Source organism: Pelodiscus sinensis, unplaced genomic scaffold (genome assembly GCF_049634645.1).
Source record: "Pelodiscus sinensis isolate JC-2024 unplaced genomic scaffold, ASM4963464v1 ctg34, whole genome shotgun sequence".
Classification (NCBI taxonomy): domain Eukaryota; kingdom Metazoa; phylum Chordata; order Testudines; family Trionychidae; genus Pelodiscus; species Pelodiscus sinensis.
In genome coordinates this window covers 3,714,082-3,733,287 of record NW_027465849.1, presented here as the reverse complement: position 1 = coordinate 3,733,287, position 19,206 = coordinate 3,714,082, and the positions used below count along the sequence as shown (strand labels likewise).

The 19,206-nt window shown below is 58.1% G+C and overlaps 2 protein-coding genes across 4 annotated transcripts; both read right to left on the bottom strand.

Annotated features, from left to right (window-relative positions):
• Positions 1–8: 8 nt before the first annotated feature.
• Positions 9–8,848, bottom strand: LOC142823840 (sulfotransferase 2B1-like). Of its 2 annotated transcripts, none has more exons than XM_075915455.1 (7): positions 8,749–8,848; positions 6,071–6,221; positions 3,583–3,791; positions 3,120–3,246; positions 1,828–1,922; positions 1,192–1,372; positions 9–347 (listed from the first exon to the last, which is right to left on the bottom strand). In XM_075915455.1, the coding sequence occupies exons 2-7, from the start codon at positions 6,204–6,206 to the stop codon at positions 235–237; spliced, it is 861 nt and encodes a 286-aa protein (XP_075771570.1). In that variant the 5' UTR covers positions 6,207–6,221; positions 8,749–8,848; the 3' UTR covers positions 9–234. The 2 variants fall into 2 exon arrangements, with proteins under 2 accessions (XP_075771570.1, XP_075771569.1); XM_075915454.1 differs by having other exon boundaries at positions 8,707–8,817.
• A 1,031-nt stretch (positions 8,849–9,879) lies between these two features.
• On the bottom strand, positions 9,880–17,543 carry LOC102445395 (sulfotransferase 2B1-like). 2 transcript variants are annotated; one of them, XM_075915442.1, is made up of 7 exons: positions 17,413–17,543; positions 14,577–14,727; positions 13,572–13,780; positions 13,089–13,215; positions 11,659–11,753; positions 11,032–11,212; positions 9,880–10,217 (listed from the first exon to the last, which is right to left on the bottom strand). In XM_075915442.1, the coding sequence occupies exons 2-7, from the start codon at positions 14,710–14,712 to the stop codon at positions 10,105–10,107; spliced, it is 861 nt and encodes a 286-aa protein (XP_075771557.1). In that variant the 5' UTR covers positions 14,713–14,727; positions 17,413–17,543; the 3' UTR covers positions 9,880–10,104. The 2 variants fall into 2 exon arrangements, with proteins under 2 accessions (XP_075771557.1, XP_075771558.1); XM_075915443.1 differs by lacking the exon at positions 17,413–17,543 and adding an exon at positions 14,905–15,993.
• Between the last annotated feature and the right edge of the window lie 1,663 nt (positions 17,544–19,206).

Below are 19,206 nucleotides of genomic sequence, written 5' to 3'. Positions count from 1 at the left end.
GCGCGGTGTGGTGTAAACAGACCCCCCCAGAGGGGGCGGGTTTTAATTTGGGAGGCCCGGAAAATCTGGAAGGAAAGAGCAGGCGGGGGCAGGGAGAGGGGCCGAATGGGGGGCGGGGGACAGGTCAGTAGCAGCTGAGGGGGAAGTACCGCAGACACCACTAGGGGGAGCTCTGGCTCCATGCCCCCCGCCCAGCTCTGTACAGCCCCGTGCACCCCGCCTGAGCTGGGGGGGTCACTCGTCCCAGGGGAAGGTCCCGGCCAGGTCCTGCATCCGCTCTCGGTAAGCCCGGCCAAAGCGCTCGCTCTGCGCCACGGTGAAATGGTTCTTCCAGTCGCCAACCACCCCTGCGAAGCAGAGACACGGGTGGGCCAGCGGTCCTGGCGCCGGGGGCTGGGACAGCGCAGAGCCCCTCCCCCACAGCGCCCCCTACTGGGGGAGCATTTCCACAGCAGCAGGGCCATGTGCCTACAGGTGGGATGAGGGTCCACAGTGCTGGCGGGGGTAGCGGGGCAGGATGCCTGGGTTCTGCGCCAGCTCGGGGAGGGGAGTGGAGGCTAGTGGTTAGGGTGGGGAAGGGAGGCTGGGAGCCAGGACGACTCCCGGGGTCTTTCCCTGGCTCCGCAAAGGGAGTGAATGACCCCAGGTTGCCCTCTGGGACACTGGGGTCAAAATCTGGCCCTGACCCCACGGCACTCAGGGGAGGCAGATCTGGTCACCCCCCTCATCTGCCCCTTCTGCAGCCCCCCGACCTCTCCAACGGGCGCCATCTATCCCCGTTCTCCGGCTACACCCCACAGGCCCACCCTGGCTGCCAGCACCCAGCCACTGTCTCTGGCGTGGGGCCAGCCTGCCCCTCCCCAGAACCCGGTCAGCACCTGTTCACCCCCCTCATTAAGGGGCAGCGCCCTATTTCTACTCGCTGTAGAGCCGCCTTCCGCTACGAAGCACGTGGGGGGGGGGGGGGAAGAAAGGATTCCACCAGGCTTGGTTCCTCCTGCCTGCCCCCTACAGTGGGCACAGGTTGGTGGGAGGGGCTGGCAGGGGGGTCAGGTTGCCAGGGACGCCTCGCAGCCCTGTCTGGGGTAGTGCAGCATGGCTAGAGCCAGACCCCCGGGCTTGGGCGGGGCCATGTGAGAGGGGTGCAGGGAGCGGGCACAGGACGGGCACCGGGACCCCGCCTCTGCCCACCTTTCCTGAGGAAGCTGCCCTTGGTTTTGTCCATGATGTTGTCAGGCATCAGGCTGTAGTTGGCCATGGGGTTGTCCCGCATGGCCTGGAAGGAGGCGTTCTGCACCACGGAGGCCAGGGCGGCGTCGGATAAATCCTTGCCCAGGAAGCGGCAGATCCGCCCCACGCTGCCCCGCAGGTCCTGTGCGAGGCGGAGACGGGGGGCAGGGCGGCCACGTGCCCTGGTGAGGGGGGCACCCTGCTGCTCCCCACCAGCCCAAAACCTCCTTTCTCCCCCCAACTTCCCCTTCCCAGACCCCTTCCTTCTGTGCCCACCGCACCGTTCCCCACTCTGCTGGGACCCCCTCCTCAGACTCCTCCAGTCTACCCCCCGTGCCCTTCCCCAGAGCCCTCTTTTGTCCCCCCCAGTTCTCTTATACAGACCCCTTCCTTTTGCCCCCTTTTCCCACTCTGCTGGGATTCCCTCCCCAGATCTCTTCCTTCTGCCTCCCAGATGCCCTCACTGCCGTCCCTTCACTTTACAGCCCCTTTCTCCTCCATTCAGCCCAGGCAGGGTCCCCCCATCCTGAAACATACCCCCCACCCCACCCCTTGGTCCCTTCCCCACTGCGCTCACCCCTCCCCCTCCTGCCCCACCTCCTGCAGCTCCTCGTAGCTGATGCAGAAGAAGTTCTCGCGGCCCCGCATCCCCAGCCAGCCCTTGACGTGGTCGAACCAGGAGCCGTACAGAACTGGAAATGCAAAGGGGGGGGGGTGTAACCCCGGGGAACTGCCCCACAGATCGTGGGAGGGGGGTTCCTACCCCAGCTAGTAGCCATAGAGAGGATCCAGTAGCTGTAGGTGGGATTTGGGAGCAGGGAGGGGCGATGCAGGCAGAACCTGGCCCTGCCCTGGGTGTGACTCCGGATTGAGCCTGGGGGAGCCGAGGTCCAAATGAGACCCTGTCTCCACGGCAACGAAAGGACGCTCCAGATCGGCTCGACCCCAGAGGAGCTCAGAGATGTACTGGGGTCGTAGCCTGGCTGGAGAGCAGACTGGGGACAGGGTGAAGGCACCCAAACTACAGCTCCCATGATGCACCGCAGCAGCAGGGCACCCGAGATAGACTGCAGTGCCTTATGGGAGTGCCTGACCACAGTGCACCATGAACTGTTGTTCCCCTGACTCACTTACCTCTCTCCCCCAAGCTGCCTGGCCAGATTACAGCTCCCATGATACACCACTGGGTTGCAGTGCACCCTGGGAGACGTAGTCCAGCGGGAGAGTTTCAGCCCATTGGGGAGACTAGGAAGGTGAGGTTGCTGTCCCCACAATGCACTGCACCAGTCGGGTGGGTGGAGGAGGCTGGAATGCAGTGTATTATGGGAGCGCTTGTCCATGATGCAGCATGGGAAATGTAGTCCGGTCACAGAAGGGACAAGGGACAGGGTGTGGCATTGTGTTTCCAAATAGAGATTTTTCCTGAGGGTTGGTTTTGATCCCCAAAAAATCTAATTTTTCCATCAGAAGCAGAAACTTTCTGCATAAAAATGTGCTCCCCTCCCCCCCAACGCTATGGAAAAAACTATTTTACACAGGGACCCAGAACAACCCGGGGGGGACAGAAGGTGAGGACCCACCCTGGGCAGGTGGGCAGGGATGGGGGGTAGGCTCACAAAGTGTTTAAAGTTGCTCTGAAGAAGATGGGGGAGGCCCATCCCCCGTCCAGCAATAAATTCTGCCACCAGCCCCCAAATATACCAGACCCTCCCAACGCCTTTTTAATTCTGCCCCATACCACTCTCCACATCAGCTCTGCACCTCCCCCTGTCCTCCTGCCTCTCTGGAGGTTCCTTCCCCGCTTCCCAGGCTGGCACGAGCAGAGGCTCCTTGCCCCACAGACAGGACTGGGGGTGAGGGCTCCCCCTGCCACCCCACACACCACTCACCCTCCCCTTGCAGGAAGGCACCCAGTAGCTCCTCCAGGGACTCTGGCTCTTCCAGGAAGCTCATCAGCTTGGAGAAATGATAGAGGGAAACCAGCAGGTCCTTGGGGTTACGGATGGTGTAGATGACCTGCAAGAAGGCGCATAAGCAATGCTTGTCCTGGGGGGCTGGCAGCCAGGACCCCTCAACTGTCCCTGGTGGGGGGTGGACGTAATTGTGAGGAAGCAGGTTGTAGATGAGGGTTCCTTGCTCTAACTGCTAGACCCCACTCCTCCCCCTCAGCTGGGTGAGAACCCAGGACACCTAGCACCCCTTGTGCTAACTACTAGGCCATTGTGCCATGAGCAGAACCGCTGCCCTTAGGATGGAGCGAGACCCCCTGAGCCTTCTCCCACAACCGGGTAAGGGAGCTACCATTTGGGATCCCGGAATGGGGGGCCAGGGAGCCCCTCACGCCCATTTCACCTTGGCTTTGGAGCCCCAGAAGGATTTGGGAAAGAGCTGGATGGGCAGGTGGGAGCTGATGAGGCGGGGGGGCTTTGCAGCCTTCAGCTTCTCCAGGGTACCAGAGGCCTCGAGCCAGGGAGACCGATCCCAGATGGGCACACTGCGGCACCAGGACGGGTCCCCCTGCTGCCAGATGAGGCTCAGGATCTCCAGCATCCAGTTGGAACCTAGGATGGGAGCAAAAAACAGGTGCAGCCTGCTCCCCTCCCACAGCCGGAGAGAGACCCAGCCCCACCCTGCTCTAACCACTAGACCCCACTCACCTCCCACAGCCAGGAAGAAAACCCAGGTGTCCTGGCTCCCAGCCTCACCCTGCTCTAACCACTAAACCCCACTCCCCTTCCAGAGACAGTGAGAGAATCCAGGAGTCCTGGCTCCCAGCCCCACCCTGCTCTAACCACCAGGCTCAACTCCCTGTTGCATAAAAACACCTCCTCCTGAGCTCACTAGATTTATATACATGGATTTTCTAAAGCTACACCAAACTGTAAGGTCTAAGGCAGTGGTCCCCAATCTTTTGGGGCTTCTGGGTGCCCGGGGGCGGGGCTACTCACGCGCCGGGCACCCGGGGGCAGGGACACACATGAACCCGGGGGTGGAGCCGTGCACATGCCTGGGGGCAGAGCCACCCGTACGGCACGCCCCTGGTGCTGGTGCCACCCATGCGCTGCACTCCCGGGGCCAGCGCTGGCGCCGCTCCTGTGCCTCGTGCCCAGGGGTGGGGCTGCCCATACGCTGTGCACTGGGACCGGAACAGCCCATGCACCGTACGCCCAGGGGCGGGGCAGCCACCGCCCAGGTGCTGCATGCCCGGGGCCGGTGCCACCCCTGTGCTGCACGCCCGGGGCCAACACTGCCCATGTGCTGCGCTTCCGGGGCTGGCAAAGCCCTTGCACTGCGCACCTGGAGGCAAGGCCACCAAAACGCTGTGCACCCGGGGGCGGGGCCGCCCATACACCGTGTGCCCCAGGGGCCGGCACCACCCATGTGCCGTGCGCCTGGGGGTGGGTCTGGCCCGTTCGCTTGGTGGGCGCACAGAAATGGCCCGGTGGGTGTCATGGCACCCGCGGGCACCGCGGCGCCCACGGGCACCACATTTCGGACCCCTGGTCTAAGGTTTTAAACTGCAACTTATTGTGATCCTTGTCAATCTTTGTAATCTGTGTAACTCTCAAGTTTACTGTAAACTGCAACTTTGTAATCTTTGTAACACCCAGCCACCCTGCTTGTAACTTTCCCTAAGCTGCATTCTCCCGAGTGAATGGAGAGAGAGTGTGAGTGTGTGTCTGAAGAAGGCTTGGAACAATGGACCACATGGCAATGAGTCATCAAAGTCTGGGCATGCTCCCTGCTGGATAAAGGGAAGTCTGGGCATGCTCCCTGATGACAAGATGAATGAGTCACAGGAGCCATTCAGACACTATATAAAGAGAAGGAGGAAATGTGAGACTCTCATTTTTTTCCTTCCCCTGCTCCTGAGAAGCTCCTCTCCAGTGTCTCTCTCCTGACCAGTTTCCCCAGCCATGATGAGCACACCGACCCTCCAGGATCCACATGCCTTGGCTCCTTCTGCAAGCCATATGTCTGTGTAAGTGTGTGAGGGCAGGAATGAATGGGTGTGAATGAATGGAGGGGTGTGTGCTTGCTTGCTTGTCTGTATGTGTGTGTGTGAGAGAGAGAGAGTTTTATCTTCTTTAGCTTAAACCTTTGGTGGCTGCTTTCTCCTCATTAGTTTTACCTAGCAGCAATAAACCCGTACTAGTGTAACCCTGGTGGTCTCCAGTGAGAATATATTTGGGGTAACACTCCCCTCCCAGAGACAGGGAGAAAACCCAGGCGTCCTAGCGCCTAGGCCCCATCCTGCTCTAGCCACTAGCCTGCACTCCCCTCAGAACCAAGGACAGAATCCAGGAGTCTTGGCACCCAGCCACGTCCTAATCTAAGCACTAGAATAGGGGTGGGGAACCTGTTTTGGGTCAGGGCCACAGGCTCACAGAAAAATCAGTCAGGGACTGCAAACAAGTGAGAAACAAACATACAAAACCAACCAACCCATCCATCCATCCATCACCAGGAACCCCGAGCCTCTGGGGATGGAACCAGGCAAGCCAGGGGCTGCATCTGGCTCCCAGACCTCATGTTTCCACCACTGCACTCGACCCTGCTGCCCTTCCACAGCTGGGGAGAGAACCCAGGAGTCCTGGCTCTGAGCTCCTCCTGCTCTAACCACTAGACCCTGCTCCCCTCCCAGAGCCAGGCAGAGAAACTGCAAGGCCCCTGGGTTTTTGCTGTACATGTGAGACACCCCCCAGGCTGTGGTATGGGGTTGGGTTGAGGGGATTAGATCAGGGCAGGACTGGGATGCAGGGCTCCCGAATTCACTCCCCAGCTCTGGGAGGGAAGCGGGGCCTAGTGGGTGGAGCCGTGGGGCGGGGAGGGTCCCTACCTGACTTGGGGTAGGTAACACTAAAGATGTCGTCGTCCAGCACCTGGAAGTGGTTCCCTACGAAGTCGACGGTCTCAGATTGGTAGAACTCTGCGGGGAACGGGATCCCCTTGTAGGAGAAGCTGTGTCTGAGCATCTCGGCTGTGGCTCCCTGTGGGCGGGCAGAGGGTCTGGCTTAACGGCGCCGCATTGCCTGGGGGCACGGCCTGCCCATGCAGTCAGGTGCCGTATCCCAGGGCAGGGGGCACGTGGAGCCCACTTCCCGTCCCAGGGCTGAGGACAGAGCCCAGGTGACCTGCTTCCCAGCTCCCGCCCCCCACTCGCCAGCTCTAACCGCTGGGCCTCACTCCTCTTCTAGAGTCAGGGATAGAACCCAGGCATCCTGGCCCCTCTCTTCCACCTGGGACTGTCCTGGGTACCACCTGGGGCTGTTGAGTCCTGGGCCCCCTGCATTTCCCCAGGACCCCAAGAGAACTTAGCCCATTCCCTGCCCCCTTGTGCCAGCCAGTCCCTGCCCTGGGGCAAGATGGGGGCTGGCGGACCCTAGAGGGGAGATATCCAGGGCCCCATTCCCTGCCCCCCTGTGCCAGCCATGGGGCTGGATGCAGGCTGGTGCTGATGATGGATTGGACTGCCTGGCTCTGGCTCCTGGCCTGATCCCACGGGCGATGGAGGGGGGTTCAGAGTGCAGCCGGCAGGCGTGTTAGAGCATAATTGAGTAGTCACGTCACCGATACATGACTATCCCACAGGCCCAAGGGGCGGGAGCGGCAGCCGGTGCATTCTAGCCCCCTGTCTCCCCCTCTCTAGCAGAAGCAGCCGCCGGTCCACAAGGGGAGCCGGTTTCTAAACTGGCTCCCCGCACAGACCAGCTCCCGCCTGCTGCCCTGCGCTGCTTTTAAGCTGACTCCCCCCAGCACTGGTTCCTGCCTCCTCCCACCCCACTGTCTCCAGAGGAGGCAGCAAGGCGAGGGAGGCAGATCTGAGGAGCCAGCACATCCGGGGAGCCTGCTTGAAAACTGGCTCCCTGCATGTGTCGGGAATCCGGGGCGGGGGCAGCGGAAGAGGTGGATCTGGTCTTCACAAAGAGCCAGCTTTTAAGCCAGCTCACAAGCACCGGCTCCCACTCCCCACCCCCACATCCCGGCCCCAGCTGCCTCTGATGCAGAGGCAGCAAGGGGGAGGGGGAGTGCGTGTAGTCGACAAGATTAACCCATCAGCCCAGGCTCATCAGTTCATCGTGTAGTCGCTGACATCCCTAGCAGCCAGGTGCCTGCCTCCCGGCCGGGGAGTTCAATTCTCGAGGTGAGGCTACTCCACAGGGAGGTTTCAGAGGGGTGCCAAAAAAACGTATCTGCTCTGCTGTAAAAAAATTCGGCAGAGCAGACACGTTTTTTGGCAGAACCGTTGTGGATGTTGGTTGACACCTGTTCTGGGGCTCAAATTGGCCTCTGCTGTCCAGCTCTGCGGTTTCTCTCTGCGGTTTGGTTTGGAAGCTTTTCTGGGTGAGCAGGGCAACTTGCAAGTGTGTGGCCCAAGGGGAGTTTGCAGTGACCCGGGCCAGGCAGAGTCGTCCAGAGCCGTGTTTCTCAACCTTTCTTTTTTAGAAAGTACCCCCAGTACCTACAGTTCTCACACACCCAACTTTTTATTCTACCATTGCAACACATTTGTGTAAACGTTCTCCTAGCCGGGCGGGCGATGACATTTTTGGATGGAAAAAGCACAAAAACAATAAAGAGCTGTCAGCCTTAAACAAACATTCTGTTTTCTCCAATTTTCAGTTGTGGCAACGCACCCCCCCCTCCTTTCCCTCCCGCCCCCGCCCCAGACGTCTCTAGAGTACCCCGGCTCCCCAGGGAATCCCTCCTTTAGGGCTGGCGGCTTTTCCCCAGGAGCAGCCAAGCCATTCGGAGATAAAAGGGATCCTCTCCAAAAGGACTTTATCCCTTAGCAAAGTACACGGTGGACTTTTCTCCTGGCAGGGTGTCTTCCACTCAGGATGAGAGCGAGCGCAAAGTAATTTGTTCTTTGCACAGCACCCGACCGGTTCACCGCAACTTTCCCCGAGACAGGTGGACGAGGGTCCCTCTTCGGTCCCGTTTCATCACAAATGGGACTAGCCCCTCCTAAAGCGGCGGTGGGGGCGGCAGACACGGGTGGTTGGTTCTCCCTCCCGAGACCAGAGCAAACGGCTGCTCCGAACGAGGCACCTTTGCAGTCAGAGGTCCTGGGGCCGGGAGGAGGTTGGGATGGAGGGTTAGTCCTGGCTCCCCAAGGCTAATCGGGGGGGAGGGGGCCCTGAGCCTCGGGGGCCGGATCCAGGAAAGCTCTATCCTATCCCATCCTTGCTCTAAGCACATGTAGCACTTGTCCTTTACTGAGGGGTCGACCCTGGGTCAGTCGGCCTGCGAGCCGGTTAGTCCTTTCCCGCCGCATGCTCCCTTTTCATCCGCCGGCTAAAATGTCAAGCTGACAACATCGCAACCAGCCACCAGTGGGGCAGTTTCACACCCTCCCCTGGTTTTTCACACCCTCCCCAGTGTGGCCAGGTGTCTGGTAAATCTGGTATTTTCACCTCCTGTCTGGTAAAAAAATTCACAAAATAGTAGACACCTAAAAAGTTCAGCACTTACGGATTTTTTCCCGGTCTGGAGGCGAAAGCCCTGGGTGCTTACCAGGTTATGCAGGGGAACTGTCCGGCCCAGCGCAGGGAAACAAGATTGTGGGCGGCTGCCAGCAGCTTGTTTGGGCGAAAAAGCCTGAAAAGCATTTCTTAAAGGGGCCTCGCTGGGTTTTTTAATTTTTTTTTTTTGGCTTAACTCTCAGGGTCCTTATTTTTGTGCTCAACAACTTGGTCTCCCCCCCCTTTTTTTCTCAACAGAATATTTCCCCCCGGGGGATATCTTTTAGGGGGGGCTGTCCTGTATTTTTAGTGAAACCATCTGGCACCCCTAACCCTCCCGGGGTGTGTGTCTCCTTGTGTCGCTATGGGGCTGCTGTAGGACCATAGAATCCGTTGTGCCTCACGGGGAGGGGGTCTTTCCGGGGATTTCACCCCAGCCTGCCGTCGGAGAGCGTCGCTTCCCGCCCTGCCCGCCGTGGCGAGGGAAAGGGCAGCGCCTCCGTCTCTCCCACGCCCGCCTTCCAACTTTTCCCAGACCGCTCGCACGGCCTCGCTTGAGGGGCCCTGTCCCAAACTCGACCAACCCCCCCCCCCTCATCAGCCTTTGCTCGTGCGGCTGGCGGGCCGGACCCGGGGGCGTCCTCGCCTCCTTTTCCGGTTTCTCTACATCCCCCCACAGAGCGGTGCCCGAAACTGGACACAGAACTCCCGCGGCCGTCTCGGGAGGGCTGCGCTCTCCCCGCCTGGGACCTGCAGGCAGAGGGGCAGCGAGGGGGGAGTAGGAGGGGACAGTTTCCCCTGGGTGCCACGCAAGGGGGGAGCCGGCCTGCGCTGCGGGGAGCAGGATGCAGGGTGCTGGGCTGAGCTTCGCTGCAGGAGGAAGGAGATGCTAAGAACCCAGGGCTGGACTCAAGGGGAGGGGGAGAGGGTCCCATGACCTCCATGCGCAGTGTACCTTGTAAGGAGGGATGCGGATACGATTGAGTTGTTTAAACAAATATGTTGCAATGGTAGAAAAAATTGCCTGTCCGCGACGCCTGGCTTCCGAGCGGCCCAAGGCTGAGCCGGCCGAAGGCGCCTCCACGTCCCCCCGGGTCTCAGCATCGCCTTCCAGGTAGACGCATAGGGGGAGGCAAATGCTGACAGAGGATCCAGGCGTCCGGACTAAGGGGTTCAGGCGCGGTGTGGTGTAAACAGACCCCCAGAGAGGGGAGGCTTTAATTTGGGAGGCCCAGAAAAGCAGGAAGGAAAGAGCAGGTGGGGGCAGAGAGAGGGGGCGAGTGTGTGGGGGGGGACAGGTCAGTAGCAGCTAAGGGGGAAGTACCGCAGACACCACTAGGGGGAGCTCTGGCTCCATGCCCCCCCCAGCTCTGTACAGCCCCGTGCACCCCGCCTGAGCTGGGGGGGGTCACTCGTCCCAGGGGAAGGTCCCGGCCAGGTCCTGCATCCGCTCTCGGTAAGCCCGGCCAAAGCGCTCGCTCTGCGCCACGGTGAAATGGTTCTTCCAGTCGCCAACCACCCCTGCAAAGCAGAGACACGGGTGGGCCAGCGGTCCTGGGGCCGGGGGCTGGGACAGCGCAAAGCCCCCCCCCCACAGCGCCCCCTACTGGGGGAGCATTTCCACAGCAGCCGGGCCACGTCCCTACAGGTGGGATGAGGGTCCACAGTGCTGGCGGGGGTGGCGGGGCAGGATGCCTGGGTTCTGCGTCAGCTCGGGGCGGGGAGTGGAGGCTAGTGGTTAGGGTGGGGAAGAGGAGCTGGGAGCCAGGACGACTCCCGGGGTCTTTCCCTGGCTCTGCAAAGGGAGTGAATGACCCCAGGTTGCCCTCTGGGACGCTGGGGTCAGAATCTGGCCCTGACCCCACGGCACTCAGGGGAGGCAGGTCTGGTCACCCCCCTCATCTGCCCCTTCTGCAGCCCCCCCGCCCCTCCAACGGGCGCCATCTATCCCCGTTCTACGGCTACACCCCGCAGGCCCACCCTGGCTGCCAGCACCCAGCCACTGTCTCTGGCGTGGGGCCTCGCCTGCCTCTCCCCAGAACCCAGTCGGCACCTGTTCACCCCCCTCGTTAAAGGGCAGCGCCCTATTTCTACTCGCTGTAGAGCTGCCTCCTGCTACAAAGCACGTGGGGGGGAGAGAAAGGATTCCACTGGGCTTGGTTCCTCCTGCCTGCCCCCTGCAGTGGGCACAGGTTGGTGAGAGGAGCTGACAGGGGCGGCAGATTGTAAGGGACGCCTTGCGGCCCTGTCTGGGCTGGTGCAGCCCGGCTGGGGGTGGCGGGGCGACTGCAGGGAGCGGGCACAGGACGGGCACCGGGACCCCGCCTCTGCCCACCTTTCCTGAGGAAGCTGCCCTTGCTTTTGTCCAGGATGTTATCAGGCATCAGGCTGAAGTTGGCCATGGGGTTGTCCCGCATGGCCTGGAAGGAGGCGTTCTGCACCACGGAGGCCAGGGCGGCGTCGGATAAATCCTTGCCCAAGAAGTGGCAGATGCGCTCCACGCTGCCCCGCAGGTCCTGTGCGAGGCGGAGACATGGGAGGAGGCCACGTGCCCTGGTGAGGGGGGCACCCGCCTGCCCCCACTGCCTTGCCCCAGCCCCTGCTGCTCCCCACTGGCCCAAAACCTCCCTTCTCCCCCCTACTTCCCCTCCCCAGACCCCTTCCTTCTCTGACCCCGCACACTTCCCCACTCTGCTGGGAATCTCTCCCCAGACCCCTTCCTTCTCCCCCCAGTTTCCCTCCACAGAGTGTTTCCTTCTGCACCCCCAGTTTCCCTTCCCAGACTCCTCCAGTCTTCCCCTCAATACCCCTCCCCAGACCCCTTTTTATTGCCCCCCCAGTTCCCTTACACAGACCCCTTCCTTCTGCCCCCCTTTTCCCACTCTGCTGGGATTCCCACCCCAGATCTCTCCTTCAGCCTCCCAGATACTCTCACTACTGTCCCCTCCCCCTCCTGCCCCACCTCCTGCAGCTCCTCGTAGCTGATGCAGAAGAAGTTCTCGCGGCCCCGCAGCCCCAGCCAGCCCTTCACGTGGTCGAACCAGGAGCCGAACAGAACTGGAAATGCAAAGGGGGGGGGTGTCACCCCGGGGAACTGCCCCCCACATCGGGGGAGGGGGACTCCTACCCCAGCCAGTAGCCATAGGGAGGATTCGGGAGCTGCAGGCAGAACCTGGCCCTGCCCCGGGTGTGACTCCGGATTGAGCCTGGGGGAGCCGAGGTCCGAATCAGACCCTGTCTCCACGGCAACGAAGGGACGCTCCAGATCGGCTCGACCCCAGAGGAGCTGAGAGATGTACTGGGGTCGTAGCCTGGCTGGAGAGCAGACTGGGGACAGGGTGAAGGCACCCAAACTACAGCTCCCATGATGCACCGCAGCAGCAGGGCACCCGAGATAGACTGCAGTGCCTCATGGGAGTGCCTGACCACAGTGAACCATCAACTATTGTTCCCCTGACTCACTTACCTCTCTCCCCCAAGCTGCCTGGCCAGATTACAGTTCCCATGATGCACCACTAGGTTGCAGTGCACCCTGGGAGATGTAGTCCAGCGGGAGAGTTTTAGCCCATTGAGGAGACGAGGAAGGTGAGGTTGCTGTTCCCGCAATACACTGCATTGGCTGGGTGGGGGAGGCTGGAATGCAGTGCATCATGGGAGCGCTTGTCCATGATGCAGCATGGGAAATGTAGTCCGGTCAGAGAAGGGACTAGGGACAGCACGTGGCATTGTGTTTCCAAATAGAGCTTTTTCTTGAGGGTTGGATTTGACCAAAAAAAAAAAAAAAAATCTAATTTTTCCATCACAAACAGAAACTTTCTGCATAAAAATGTGCTCCCCCCCCCGCTTTTCCCTGCTATAGAAAATCTTTTTACACAGGGACCCAAAATAGGACCCCGGAAGGGGGGGGGGGGTACACACTGGGCAGGTGGGAAGGATGGGGGGTAGGTTCACAAAGTGTTTAAAGTTGGTTTGAAGAACATGGGGGAGGCCCATCTCCCGTCCAGCAATTAATTCTGCCACCAACCACCAAACATACCAGGTTACGTCTACACTAGCTCGTTAGTTCGAGCTAGATAGGGTTATTAGCGCAAGTGGAGTTACAAATGAAGCCCAGGATTTAAATATCCCAGCCTTCATGCGCATGTTCCCGGGCGCCACCATTTTTTAATCCCCCTTAGTTCAAACTCTGTGCCAGCAGCTACACACGGCCCAGAGTAGGTAGTTCGAATTAAAGATCCTAATTCGAACTACCAGTACACCGCACTTCTCCCTGTCCTCCTGCCTCTCCAGAGGTTCCTTCCCCCCTTCCCAGGCTGGCAGGAGCAGAGGCTCCCTGCCCCACAGACAGGACTGGGGGTGAGGGCTCCCCCTGCCACCCTACATACCACTCACCCTCCCCTTGCAGGAAGGCACCCAGTAGCTCCTCCAGGGACTCTGGCTCTTGCAGGAAGCTCATCAGCTTGGAGAAATGATAGAGGGAAACCAGCAGGTCCTTGGGGTTACGGACGGTGTAGATGACCTGCAAGAAGGTGCATAAGCAATGCTTGTCCTGGGGGGCTGGCAGCCAGGACCCCTCAACCTGTCCCTGGTGGGGGATGGTCGCAATTGTGAGGAAGCAGGTTGTAGATGAGGGTCCCTTGCTCTAACCACTAAGCCACACTCCTCCCCCTCAGCTGAGTGAGAACCCAGGACATTTAGCGTCCCTTGTGTTAACTACTAGGCCATCGTGCCATAAGCAGAACCGCTGCCCTTAGGATCCTGCACAATGGGGAGGGTGGAGCGAGACCCCCTGAGCCTTCTCCCACAACCGGGTAAGGGAGCTACCATTTGGGATCCCGGAATAGGGGACCGGGGAGCCCCCGATGCCCATTGCACCTTGGCTTTGGAGCCCCAGAAGGATTTGGGAAAGAGCTGGATGGGCAGGTGGGAGCTGATGAGGCGGGGGGGCTTTGCAGCCTTCAGCTTCTCCATGTTCTCAGAGAGATCGAGCCAGGGGATCCGCTCCCAGATGGGCACACTGAGGCTCCAGGACGGGTCCCCCTGCTGCCAGATGAGGGTCAGGATCTCCTGCATCCAGTTGGAACCTAGGATGGGAGCAAAAAACAGGTGCAGCCTGCTCCCCTCCCACAGCCGGGGAGAGACCCAGCCCCACCCTGCTCTAACCACTAGACCCCACTCTCCTCCCAAAGCCAGGGAGAGAATTCAGGAGTCCTGGCTCCCAGCCCCACCCTGCTCTAGCCACTAGACCCCGCTCCCCTCCCAGAGAGAGAGAGAAAACCCAGGCATCCTAGCTTCTAGGTCCCATCCTGCTCTAGCCACTAGCCTGCACTCCCCTCAGAACCAAGGACAGAATCCAGGAGTCTTGGCACCCAGCCACGTCCTTATCTAACCACTAGAACAGGGGTGGGGAACCTTTTTTGGGTCAGAGCCACTGACTCACAGAAAAATCAGTCAGGGGCTGCAAACAAATGAGAAAAAACCAACCAACCAACCAACCAGTCACCAAGAGCCCTGAGCCTCTGGGGATGGAGCCAGGCAAGCCAGGGGCTGCATCTGGCCCCCAGACGTCATGTTCCCCACCTCTGCACTCAACCCTGCTGCCCTTCCACAGCTGGGGAGAGAACCCAGGAGTCCTGGCTCTGAGCTCCTCCTGCTCTAACCACTAGACCCTGCTCCCCTCCCAGAGCTAGGCAGGGAAACTGCAAGGCCCCTGGGTTTTTGCTGTACATGTGAGACACCCCCCCAGGCTGTGGCATGGGGTGGAGTTGAGGGGATTAGTTCAGGGCAGGACTGGGAAGCAGGGCTCCCGGATTCACTTCCGAACTCTGGGAGGGAAGCGGGGCCTAGTGGGTGGAGTCGTGGGGCGGGGAGGGTCCCTACCTGACTTGGGGTAGGTAACACTAAAGATGTCGTCGTCCAGCACCTGGAAGCGGTTCCCTACGAAGTCGATCGTCTCGAGGTCGTAGATCTCTGCAGAGAACGGGATCCCCTTGCAGGAGAAGCTGCGTCTGAGCATCTCGGCCACGGCTCCCTGCGGGCGGGTGGAGAATCTGGCTTAACGGTGCCACATTGCCTGGGGGCACGGCCTGCCCATGCAGTCAGGTGCCATTCCTCAAGCCAGGGGGCACGTGGAGCCCACTTCCCGTCCCAGGGCTGGGGACAGAGCCCTACACTTAAGATAAAGGACACATCCGGGTACAATTTTTACCCCCTTCTGTGCCTCTCTACTCCAGCGGGTCAAGCCAGGGCCGGTCCCTCAATTCCTGGGAAAGATGAATACGAGGTGGAACCTCGGGAGCTCAAACACCTAACCCGACCAGCAGATAGATGGCAGATTGACAATCAGAGGAAATGTGCTGCTGGACTCATCTATATACCCCTGGGGGCCCGTATCCTCTTTCTTATCTAAGATGCCAAATTGTACTGGTCCGTTTCTGTGGCGCCAGTTCTTACAAGCAAGTTTCAAGTTAATTTACACTTGCAAGGGAGATAACTAAATTGTGAGGACTGGACTTTTTTTTTTTACTGGGCGAGAGAGTCCTCCCCCCGCGGAGGCTGTGTGTTTGTATCAATATGGGTTTTAGTCAAGGGCACTCCTGGTAAGCAATTGGCGTGTCTCTGTTTACAGCCATTCAGGGTCACACGGCACCCTGCATATCCAGGCAAGCAAAGATGGATGTTACAGGGGACTTCCTCTCTGACTACAGCATCCTGGCCCCTCTCTTCCACCTGGGACTGTCCTGGGTACAACCTGGGGCTGTTGAGTCCCAGGTTCCCTGCATTTCCCCAGGACCCCAAGAGAACTTAGCCCGAGAGGAGACATGCCGGGGACCCATTCTCTGCCCCCCAGTCTGCCCCTTCCCAGCCGATCCCCCCTCAATAAAATCTTCCCCATGGCCCCTTCTCCACCCGTTTCCCGACAAAGGGATCACGGTCACCCTCCCTCCTCTGCCCTTTTCTCCCGCTGCCTGGGAGCGGCAGGTCTGGTCACCCTGATCCTCTCCCCTCTGCCCTGCATGCGATCGCTGGCCTGCACCAGCAGGTTGCCAAGCTGGGGTATGTCTCCTGATTGTCAGTCGCTGGGCCCCCAGTCTCCAGGCCATTGTCGGGGGCTCAGGCTGCTAGTCGAGGGCACGCCTGGCCCCGAGCCCCAACACACCTCCTCCCACACACCATCACCTTGCTACACACACAGCACACAGGGAAACTGAAGGACATGCTGCACTCCTGGAAACCATTAAGAAAATCCCCACTATTTTCACTTTCTCACAGGGGAAGACAGAGTGGGGTACCCCCAAAGGAGTGTGTGATGGGCAGGGGCAGGCTGAGTCCCTGTAACAAAGTGGGGATTTTATTCTCCTTGGGATGTGGCATGTGCTCTCTACTGTCCCACAGTCTGCACCATCAACCTGTGGAACTCCTTGCCAGAGGAGCGGAGGTGTCCCGGAAAAACCCTGCCGCCTAGACGTACCCTCAGATGCTGAGGAGAAAAAGAAAGACAGAAAAGAAAAAAAAAAAGAGGAAACCCAGAGATGGGAGGGCAACATCAGTGCTAATTAGATCAGTGTGGACGCGGCACATCTCTTAAAGGAAACGACCTATTCTTATGGCAGAACCGTTCTGGATGTTGGTTGACACCTGTTCTGGGGCTCAAATTGGCCTCTGCCGTCCAGCTCTGCGGTTTCTCTCTGCGGTTTGGTTTGGAAGCTTTTCTGGGTGAGCAGGGCAACTTGCAAGTGTGTGGCCCAAGGGGATTTTGCAGTGACCCGGGCCAGGCAGAGTCGTCCAGAGCCGTGTTTACAACCTTTCTTGTTTAGAAAGTACCCCTTTAAAAAACAGGATAAGTACCCCCAGTACCTACAGTTCTCAGACACCCAACTTTTCTTTCTACCATTACAACACATTTGTTTAAACCGCTTACTCCCAAATAACAAAGCGCTGTGAACCTTAAACAAACATTCCGTTTTCTCCAGATTTCGGTTCTGGTGACGTACCCTTCTCCCCCCCCCCCCCCCCCCCGCCCCCCAGACATCTCTAGAGTCTCTAAGGGTATTCCGACCTCTGGTTGAGCAACACAAGGCCAGAGCGATTCACTCAATGCTCATCATAAAGGAACCAGGCTCCCCTGGGAATCCCTCCTTTTGGGATGGTGGCTTTTCCCCAGGAGCAGCCAAGCTAATCAGAGACAAAAGGGATCCTCTCCAAATGGACTTTATCTGTTAGCAAAGAACATGGCGGACTTTTCTCCTGGCACAGTGTCTTCCACACAGGACAAGAGCGAGCACAAAGGAATTTGTTCTTTGCGCAGCTCCCGGCTGGGTCACCACAACCCTTCTGCTGACAGACGGACGAGGGTCCCTCTTCGGTCCCGTTTCATCACAAATGGGACTCGCCCCTCCTAAAGTGGCGGTGGTGGTGACAGACGTGGGTGGTTGGTTTCCCCTCCCAAGACCAGAGCAAACGGCTGCTCCGATCGAGGCACCTTTGCAGTCAGAGTTCCCGGGGCCGGGGAACCTTTTTTGGGTCGGGAACCCGGGACCCACGCAGGAATCAGGCTGCAAACAACCTCCCTCCGTTTTCACACCCTTCCCCGGTTTTCACACCCTCCCTATGGTTGCCAGGTGTCTGGAATTGACCCAGACAATCAGGTATTTTCACCTCCTGTCTGGTAAAAAAATTCACAAAATAGTGGACACTGAAAATGTTCAGCACTTACGGATTTTTTCCCGATCTGGAGGCAAAATCCCTGGGTGCTTACCGGGTTACACAGGGGAACTGTCTGGCCCAGCGCACGGAGGCAACATGGTGGGCGGCTGCCAGCAGCTTGTTTGGGCCAAAAAGCGTGAAAAGCATTTCTTAAAGGGGCCACGCTGGGTTTTGGGAGGGGGGGGTTGGGTTTAATAACTCTCAGGGTCCGTTGTTTTTGCTCAACAACATTTGTCTCCCCCTTTTTTTTCTCAACAGAATTCCCCCCCCCCCAATGGGGGGCACCCCTAACCCGCCCCGGGTGTGTGTTTCCTTGCGTCGCTATGGGGCTGCCGTAGGACCATAGAATCCGTTGTGCCTCATAGGGAGGGAGTCTTTCTGGGGATTTCACCCCAGCCTGCCGTCGGAGAGCTTCGCTTCCCGCCCTGCCTGCCATGGCAAGGGAGAGGGTCGCGCCTCCGTCTCTCCCACGCCCGCCTTCCAACTTTTCCCAGGCCGCTCGCACGGCTGTAGGGATAACATCTTAAAGTATTAAAAATGATTCCCCCAAGTGGAAGTGACTCCCCATAATTTGTTCCCCACAACTTAAAGTCTAAGTAGCATAAGTTTGTTAAGTAGCATAAGCATATAAGAGTTTAGATTTTTTATTATTATTTGTTAAGATTGTTAGGCCCTAGAAAATTAGGCTTAGTGCAGTTATGCTAAAGCAGATGTAACAAAGGTTTCTGGGTAGTCCCTGGACAGAACTGGAGACAGGTTCAAGCAGAGATGCACCCTACACACTTGCTCAAGTTGCAAAATGAGATAAGTAAGAAGCTGCATTTTTGTACCTGCTGTGATGAGGAACAGTTTGTTTTGAGAACTGATAAGGAGACTCCCTGTTTCTGCTCTCCCCCTGTTCGTTCCAAACTCCCTGTTTATGTTCTCCTTTGGCCATAACAAACTCTCTCCTTGTTGCCCAGTACCTGTCTTTTGGGCTGATAAGAAATTGCTGATGTATTATGAATTGCTTAAGGCCATGATGTATAGTTGGCCAGGTGTGCATGGATACTAAAGTTTCTAACCGATAAAGGAGGGTGGGTTGCTTGGGCAAATAGTCTATGATGCGACGGAACTGTCTATATAAGCCTACCTGTTAATGAAATCGGGGCTGGTTCTCTTTGGAGATGGGCCGCTCTCTATTGTTGTGTGCACCATTCAATAAAGAGCTTCTGATTGGATCTTGCTGGTGTTGCCTGTCTCTTTGCGGTCAGACAACGAACAGAGGCCGTCCGGGTTCGAGTCCCCGACAAGATTGTTAAATGTTTAGATTTATTATTATTGCCCCTTTAGAATATAATTCGTTAGGAATGTAATATTAGGTCATGTAACTTAGAACTGTTAAGAATATAATACTATGTAGCCAGAAACAGCTCCCTTCTCTGTGTCCTAGGGCAGGCTCAAACTTATTGTTACACAATTGACGCCGGTTCTCTTCAAAGCATTGTGAAACAATTAACCCTAATCCCAAAGTGAAACATTGTAACTATAACAGTAACTAACTCAGCACTCAGAGAGAGAATGTTTTAAGAAATGCCACCCAGAAACTTTTGTGACTTTTTGTAACCACAACTCTTGTATATGTAAAGTTATTATTATACAAAATACTGTCTGAGAAACATGAATTAGGGAATGTATGGAAGAGAGAGAGAGAGAGAGTGCTTGGACGATGAATGAATGGTTCTGAGAGGTGCCAGCCTGAGAATGCAGCAACAAAGGGCTGAAGAAGGCGTCAGGTGCCAGTGCAACCAAAAGGTGTCAAGTG